This window comes from Vombatus ursinus, unplaced genomic scaffold (assembly GCF_900497805.2).
Source record: "Vombatus ursinus unplaced genomic scaffold, bare-nosed wombat genome assembly UNPS02014816.1, whole genome shotgun sequence".
NCBI classification, from domain to species: Eukaryota; Metazoa; Chordata; class Mammalia; order Diprotodontia; family Vombatidae; genus Vombatus; species Vombatus ursinus.
Window position 1 is genome coordinate 14479558 of NW_020954594.1, and position 9173 is coordinate 14488730.

General features: G+C 32.9%; 1 protein-coding gene across 3 annotated transcripts in view; it reads left to right on the forward strand.

Moving 5' to 3' along the window:
- GTDC1 (glycosyltransferase like domain containing 1) overlaps positions 1-8966 on the forward strand; it is a 355035-nt gene extending 346069 nt beyond the window's left edge. For 2 of the 3 annotated variants that reach the window (XM_027835649.1, XM_027835650.1), the window contains 3 exons: positions 1680-1750; positions 2452-2543; positions 7822-8965. In XM_027835649.1, coding sequence (XP_027691450.1) covers positions 1680-1750; positions 2452-2543; positions 7822-7905 — 247 coding nt within the window. In that variant the 3' untranslated portion in view covers positions 7906-8965. Of the gene's footprint in view, positions 1-1679; positions 1751-2451; positions 2544-7821 lie in introns of all 3 variants that reach the window. The other variant, XM_027835651.1, reaches the window with a different exon arrangement.
- The last annotated feature ends 207 nt before the right edge of the window (positions 8967-9173 follow it).

The following is a 9173-nucleotide window of genomic DNA, read 5'->3' on the forward strand; positions in this document are numbered from 1 at the left end:
ATTTACTAACTCAAAATGCAACCTTGGCCTGAAATTCTTTTGGGAAAGCAGATACTTCTATTCAGATCTATTACTTAAGAGCAGATAGCTTATGTTCTCACTGAAATGCCTGTGACCTCACTTTTTTGCTTTTGTGTAATTAGAAGAAAATATTCACATCCATTTGCCTTCAGAACTGGCATACTGTTTAAAAGCTAAATGCTTTCAGATAAAGTGAATGCTATTGTGCTTTTGCTAATAAAAATATTGCAGAATTTGGTATTCAATACGATCGTTAACGTTGGAAAGTATAATCACAATGCAGTTCGTATTATGGTTGCAACAGGAATTTCTATGTGCGTACAACTAATATACAGAAAGTACTCGGCATTAGTTTTGACTCTAGCAATTAGTAACTAGCTCCTCTGTTATCTCTGTCATCCTGTCACTCCTATCAGGTATAGAACAAATTTTAAAACTGCCTATTTTTCAGAACTTTGGAGCATCAGCATAAATGCACTTCTTTTAAACTAATTAGAGTTAATGTAATGAAATAGGAAAAACATCACATACTTAAAAACAGTTTAAATTGCATTTGTTTTGTCACTGTAAATAAATAAGGTAAACATTGACATGACCTCAAATTATTCCTGAGTTGAAAAAAAAAATCTGTAGTTCAAAATAAAATTCCTCCTTTGGTCAGCGTTTTGGATGCAATTCAAAGTCTCTCATAAAATAAACATATTTAAGAAGTGTTTTGAATTTCACTGCACAATTTCTAGCCAACAGAAATTACAGTGGTATCTTTAAAGTTTATTATATGTCAGATCAATAGCCATTATGCAGAGGGGGAAAAATCCACCAAAGTAAAATACTTTCTTTTCTATTTAACCCTTTCAGCTAGAAAAAGGTTATGTGACAGCCACTTCCCCATTAATTGTCCTTGGGAAGTTCCCATCACACAGTGAAACTTTCTGACTTATTTGTACAATAATAAAAGTTTTCTCTTTTGGTATTATGAGAATTTTGGTTGTTACTAATGAAAGCACGTTGTCTATGAACCAGTAGGTGTTTTGCCAAAGGAATCTTGACTAGTGGTTATGAAAAAAAGAAAGTTTTACCTTCTGCATAATAATGAAGTGATTTGAAACATTAGGCTAAAATGAAAATGTCCCATCCTAACAGACTATAAACCCTTTCTGATGGTTTTTAGAGTTGCTATTAAATGTTAACAGGTTTTTTTTGGGGGGGGGGGGAGTGCAGTTACATGTGAGGTCGTTGCTATTGTATTTAAACATACTTGAAAAATGAACATTCTAGGCTTTTGTAACATTATTAAGAAAAGCTGTCCATACTTTACCATGTTGTTACATGTGTTTATCTGCTGATTATAAAATGTGTTAAACAGTATTTAAAAAACAAAAAAATGCAGAGCTGCGCTTTGATTTATTCAGTGAACAAAACATATGCTGTTGGTTCTGTTCTATGAAATTCATATATAATCAATAAAATCTTTTAAAAGAGCAACTTTGGCATTTAGAAGTATTTGACTGCTGACCATTTTTCCTTGTCCCAGCTAATTCTTAGTTTATACAGTTAACATAAATGGACAAAATAAGTTTCTGACTTAAGTCATTAATATCTTGTTTTCTGTTCTCACCCACCCTGAACCCCCTCCCCCCTTTTAAAAATGTCTTTAGGTTAGAAGCTGTATATTGTGGTTGTTACCCACTGTGTCCCAAAGATTTGGTTTATCCGGAAATATTTCCAGGTAGCTATTTTTAATGTAATTTCTTCTTTGTTGAGATTTAATACATGATTCATGCTAAATTATAAAGTTTGAAAATAAACTTAGGCAAGAGCAATTGTTTATTTGGCAAGTCAACATGTTAGTGTTAAGGAAAATTTTATGTGTTTTAATACATTAGAGTAAGCTTATATTTACCATCTGTTCTTTCAAGATAACAAAAAAGCAAGTTTTCAAATAGCATTCTTCATTGTTAGCATACACATCCCATAATGATGGATTTTTATAAGCAGGTCAGTGCTGTTGCAATAGCTTACAGATTTTTAGAAAATGATAGACATAGAGAAAAATGGAGAATTGGAAATCACTCCAAATTATTTAAACAGTTTAATGGTTAATAACATGCAACTGTTGTACAGGGTACATACAGCTCTACTACCAGTTCTTTGAAAATCTCATCACTAAATGTATCACATATGCATTGTGTTACATTAGAATAATGTATTTTAATCACCCAAAGGAGATGTCTAAACAGCACAACTACACAGTCTTATTTAGCATTAAACATCCTTGTGAGCTGAGGTAACCTTATAAAATCATGCTTAAATAATGTAAAACATGAGGCGGCACAGAGCAATATGCATTTTTAATTAGTAAAGTGACTAATATCGAGTGTGTGCTTTGAGGTTTTTGTTTCATTAAAAATGTATCTGTTTTTCCTGCAGCTGAATATCTGTATTCTACACCTGAACAGCTTTTTAAAAGACTTCAGAATTTCTGCAAGAGACCAGATATTATAAGAAAACATCTTTATAAGGTAGTTGTTGAGAATAGATTTACGTGGTATAATGCCATATTGAAGTACAAAGAAAAATCTTTAAAAAAAAACAATTAACATACTGATGTTTAAAGGAAACATGCTAGGGAGGGATATTAGTTGTTACACTAACAAGGATTAATTAAACTGGATGCCAGTTGTATTAACCTAGGTCTTATGAAATACGTGCACTTAATGCATGCTACATGCTTTTTAAAAAATTTATTGTTTTCTAAGATGACTGTCCTTTACATTTGGACCCAGGAGGCTTATAAAAATGAACCTGGATTAATGCAACTCATTAGTTTAAAAGGAAGTAAAAGAAAGAATCTACAATTATACTAATGAGGATAAGCCTTTCTTCCTATCATAATGAAATCTCCAGTACTCAAAAATTCAGGTGAATGACATAGAGTGTCGTTGCTTCCTTTCTGAACTATTTGAAAGATGGTTGTAAAGATCTAATACTCACTATACATTTCAACAACAACAAAATTTTTTAAAACTACATATTCTAGTTTAGATATGTCAATCTAAACAAAAAAGGAGATTAAAATTTTAGATAATATCAGGCCTTCATGTTCATTATCTAATCCTTTATTCTTTATTCAAAAATTGAAAATTTTTGAAATGGCACCACAGATACCCTACTAAAATTCTGAGCCATTGATCTCAAATAAATCTGTCTTACGAATTTGAATGCTAGGCCATGAGTAATACATTTTTTTTTAATTCGTCCAATGTGATGTCTTGATTTTACATAAATTCAGTGTAGTTTGCAATCTATAGTTTTATAATCTATCATATTTTAATTTCCATGTGTTAATATATAACCATGACACATGGAATACAGTTGTTTGGCTTTTCCTCACTTTTCCTTTTCCTAGCCTAAAAATACTTATTTACATAGTTACATATCAAAACAAGACTTTGTTTCTGCAGGAAACAGTTAAACTTCAAGAAAAAAGGAGAGAACCAAAAATGCAATTTAACACCCAATTTCAAGCTCATTATCTTTCATTGTCTATTAACTTGGCAATGGTTCAGAAGGTAGCTCATAATAGTTTAAAATGCTGACTGAACAATTCCAGTGCTCAGCATTACTTCTTGAGTCAATACTATTGTATAGTTACACAAGGAGGCTTCAAAGAGAAAACAGACCTTGAAGGTTTACCTTGACATTTCCTAATTCTTCAAGTTCAGGAGTAGTTTTGTTTTTATTATTATATTAATATAAATGAACTCAGGGATGTTGTACTACCAAAATATGTGACTTATGAAAATGAAGTAAATGATAGAATAATTATTGATACAAATGAGATCAAATTAGGTAATATTTATAAAGTGCCTGGTATATAGTAGGTGCTCAGTAAGTGCACGTTCCTTTCCCTTGTTCCCTAATGAGTGTGTTTTCCTAAATATCACACGTCCATGTATACTGTATATATCCATAAGCAGATGATTCCTTTCCTTCAAGTAGTTTATTGGTGAGTTATTTCTAAATGAAATGCCACCATCAAAATGGAGCAAATTATCACATTGTTTCAGGTTGGGCCTTATTAACCCTGCTTTTCTGCCTCTGGAAGTGTTAAACCATTTAAGAAGTAACTTCAACAAGTTGCCTTTTAGCAATAGGAGAAAACCTTTCCAGTTGAAAAGTTTTAGTGCTGCTACTCCAGTTGTACTATGACAAAGCTAGAATGTTCTAGAATTGTTTTCTAAATTTCTCCTGATAAGCTCTGAAAGAGCCTCACTGTACTGATCTGTTGTTAATATATTAAAATTGTATCAATAAAATAGTAATAATATCTTAGAGATTATCTCATTGTCATTCCATATGATTCCTTGGTCATAATATACACATATACTTTTCTATATTTTTTACAGAATATATGTCTGAAGATATTCTTCTAATTCATGCAGATAATTTTCCAGTAGTGTTTTTGTTCATCTTTCTAGTATGTTTTCTAGATGGCTTGCCAATGGATATACCACTGTCTCTATACCTACCTATGTCTCTCTCTATTCACATTGGCTTCTCTCCCTAGTTATTCATAGTATAGTTTTATATGTGTACTTGCTCATTCAACTTTTTTATATGCATATGGTGTCAGATTTTAAGTGAATAACAATGAAAATTTTAAAATATAAATTATGCTAGGCGCTAGAAATAACTGATAGCTTCTCAATAGAAAACAATTTTCAGAAATTTTTTTTTATGTAATAAGACATAGAGAAGAATACAGCATCCCATACAGGATCTATCTTTGATCATATCTTTTGATTTATTAGCTTTGCCATAAGAGAATTAAACTTATAAAAAGAAAATAAAACCACTCTATGTATATTTCATTGTTAGCATGTTTGTTAATAATATTTTCAAAACATGTTTTGTTAGTGGGTACATTTATAGAATAGTTTTACTTTAAGTGATTACTAGAGAGTTGACTCTCCCTTCCCAACTACCAAAAAGGTGTTTGGTGTTTTTATTTTTTAGCAATTTTTATTGTGTCAGTAGCTAAAGAGAGAGACTCCTGGTTCACTGTATAAAATAATCCATTTTCTTGTACTTTAAAAAAAATCATATATGCCATCATTTAAACTGTTGACATTCAGCATTTATAGTATCTGTAATAATCTGAAAAGATCAAAAGATAGCTAAAAGCTCTAATTTTGTCTTTTTTTGCTTTTATAACTTAGACTTTGGCTAAAAGTTCTATTTTTATGATTACCTCAACTTTCTATTGTACACCATCCATACTGTAGGTTAAGATTTTTCATATGGATGAAAATTTAGGATCAGAGTAGCTAGAACTCTTCTTCCTTTTTTTTTTTTTAAATGATCCTTCAGTTTCATTGACTCCTAATGAGGACACTCTTTCTGCAAATGCAGGTCAGCAAATTTCTTGTAACTTACAGTCTTAGAGAGTCCTTTGGACCATTGACGGAGTAAGTCACTTGCTCAGGTACCCACAGCTAATATATCTTAGAGGCCTAATTTCAACCTAGGTCTTCCTGAGTCAGAGGCCAGTTTTCTACCCACTAAACCACACTTATTCCTTGCTATAACTTAAGCCAACAAAACTTTTCATTTATTATAAATGAAGTAAAATTTTAATTTCAAAATAAATTAAAGTTGTTTTGATATAAGTAAAGACATCTTCTATAATAATCATTTTAAAGGGAAGAAACAATGGGTTACTAGGTAGACATAAGGGTGCTCTTAGTGACATGGGAATCTATACTATACCATTATGTTCATCACCTACCACCTATGATGACTTTAGATATTGAAATTTTTTAGCATACATATAACACACACACACACACACACACCAGAAATGTTCTAGCATCTTTAAGCAAATTTGACACCAAGAGAAATCAATGTGTCAAATTTAGCCAGTTCCTTTTTAAGTTTGTATGTAAAATTTACTCATTGTCAATTTGACGGCAACCTTCTTGTTTTAGGATATGTCTTTTCTTCAGCAGATTACCAGGAATTATGTTTGACTACATCCTTGTCATTTATACAGACTAGGATTCGCTATATCAACACCACGAATGTCACTTGTAACCCAAACTAAATTTAAACACAGGCTTCTAAGAGTAATCAGCAAAGGCATTACTGGAATAAAATGGACACAAGTTTATTGATTTACTTCGGCCTAACTATTGCCCACCTCCTTTAACCATCACCAAAACTACTGTTATGAAGATTTCATCTGAAAAGGTGAATTTATTCATAGAAAGGCTTAATAGTAGTAACAATAATATTTTATTTTTGCAGAAAACCTAAAATTGGTGAATCTTAGAAGGCTTTCAAAAAACGTATTGATCCCACCACCCCATGCTACCAAGGTTATAGTTAAGAGGGAAAAAAAGCACAAATAAGTTAAATGATTTTCCTAAAGTCATAAAATAAGTCAAAAGCAGACACAGGTTAACTGTAGTCTTTTCACACTATAGAAATGCCCCGTTTTATTTCTCCACCAAGTGGGTATTCTGGGTATGAAAAAAAAATCTTAGCTATTATTCTTGAATTCTGGTGTGTGGTTTTCCTTGTAATTTACAATATGGCATCCTCTACTCATCTTTGGCCCAGTTCTTCCTTCAACAAACATCTTATAAAGCTTCATAGGGGAAAAAAATACAGTAATATCTAGCTCGCTACTGTTTTGGGGAAATGAATTCTTACACTCTTGCATAAACTTGCTGTCCAGCATGGATTTAAACCATCCTAGCCTCCAAGCTGGAATGACTTCCAAGATAAGTCATTTGTCTTTTAATCGTGTCAAAGTGTTTCTAACTGGACCTTGGCTAATATTTTTTTTTCAACCAAACAAACAATGAAGTTCCTAGAACAGCTTGGTCACTGCAGGTTTGAATTGAATTTGAGCTGACAGTTTAGAGGTGAATGGTGTGTGTCCTGTTATTCTCAGGAGTCCTCCAAATTCACTACTTTTAATAAAAAGGGAAAGTTAAAAGCCTGTGACACTTTAAGACCTACTAAAAACTCACAACTGTACAAGCACAATTTAAAACAAAGTCTTTTTTTTCAAAGTAAAACAAGAGGAAAAACTTTAACACAGTAAATGTACTCTTGGAGGGTAAGGAGGCGACGCATAGGATCCTGCCTTACATACATTCTTGACCTTCCTTCCTCCACCATTCGTGTGTCATCAAGTTTGGGAGTAAGATTCTTCACCCCATCTACTCCATCTGTCAGAAAAAAAAAATAAAAGCAACCTATCTACATGGAATTTTTTCAAAGGAACGGTTATCATGAAACAATATATTTCTTTTATAAAATTTATAAGCATGAAATGTTTTATAAATGCTTTGGCATTTAACTTGTGCCTGCACCCAGTTCAAAGTAAAACCCACATTAGGTTTTTTTTTTTAATTTAAAGAAATAGAATATATACTGTGCTTATAAAAATTAAAAGTTGGATGATAACCTTCTAATAGCTGTCATCCCTAACACAGGCCAGGAAATAAGTATGCAACAAAATTTACCCATTCACAAGATTAGCTTTTACCTAAGGTTGTGAATATAGTTAGTTAGGCTTTGAACCAGAGACTGGGATTTTCTGAGCTAATTGGAAGTCAGGCACTGTTAATTTTGGAGATTTTTAAAATGTAGTTCATGCAAATCAAACCTAAAATTTGCAGCATAATTTTTCAGCAGTCTTTTTGTCTTTCAGTAGTAGTTACTGATCCTTCATTTTCCTTTTTTCTTTTCTTTTCTTTCTTTCTTCCTTTTTTTTTTTTTTTTTAGGGCGAAATGGCTCGATTTTCTTGGGCAGCACTCCGTGGTAAATTCAGGTCTCTGCTTACAACAGAACCTAGAGAAGATTTGTGACAGATGGGGCTAAGTCACAAACTTGCAGCCTAAGGCAGAATCTGTAGAACTTTCCAGAGTGTGCCCATATTTACCTGATCAGAGAGAAAAGAAAATCTGCAGAGGAAGCCGAGCCTGGCTGCTTGTCATAGCTGACACAGAGCCATCTGCCACAAACCTGTGGCGGCTTCAGATCTCCCATCCCTGCCACCACCCCGACTCAAATTAAATACAGATTCCTAGAGACGTTATGATGGTTACACATGTCCTCGGCATCACATGCAGGAGACTGTTCAAAAAAAATATGTGGCCTGTTGTATAACCGCACTCATGTATCCCATATGTGGTGCCACATTGAATTTCCGGTTGAATCTGTTTTTATCCTTTGTACTGGATGACATGGTGCCTGAATTCTTTCTTTTTGCCGACATGATGGCAGCCAAACTGCAGCTTCAAAAGCTTGCACTTGGCTGGGTTTCTACCTAGGTTGCCAGGTTATCATTGGAGCCTTATTGTGTCCTCAAAGGGCCACAGGGCCTGAAAGAAGAATCAGAGTACTACTGGACTAATTGGGCAGCCATCTATGACTTGTTTGTGGGCAGAGGGCTGCTTTAGCACTTTTCTTTTAGCAAATTAATGACTCTCTGGCACAGGGGTTTTTAAGTGAAGGTATTAATAAGGGGTCTGGCAGGTATTCCCATGATTCACAGAGTTACATTTGCATTTAATTAATCTTAAAGAAAGCTGCAAGATAAACAGCTGTAATTCAACCTAGCATGGGAAATATGCTATGTGGTGCCATCTATCCAATAAAATGAAAGCTGAGCCACTTTTATTTTTTTCATGGACCAAGAACAGATAACAGTTAAATATTTTCTAATAAAACTCATAATTTTAATGTAAATGTTCATAAAAATCTATATATGCTGATAAAGATACAATCTTTCCAAGATAAATTGCTCATGATTCCAACAGTCAATCTGCTATATTTGTTGATGTAAAGATGTTTTGAAGCTTCAAATTGTAGAATAAATTTTTAATAAAGTACCCACTGCAATTTTTAATTAGCATATCTCATTCATGTATAAGATTGTACATCTATCTGTATGTTTATCACTGCACGCTTCTTTGTGTCAGAGTCAATGAATACAATTGTTTCTTTATCTGATGAACAAGTCTGTCTTGCAAATGTTTATAAAATATTATGACAATCCCAAGATTTTCTTTGCATTCTGGAAAGAAGCAGGAGGTAAACATTTGTAGTCATTAAGGTAAAGTCTGTTGATTAA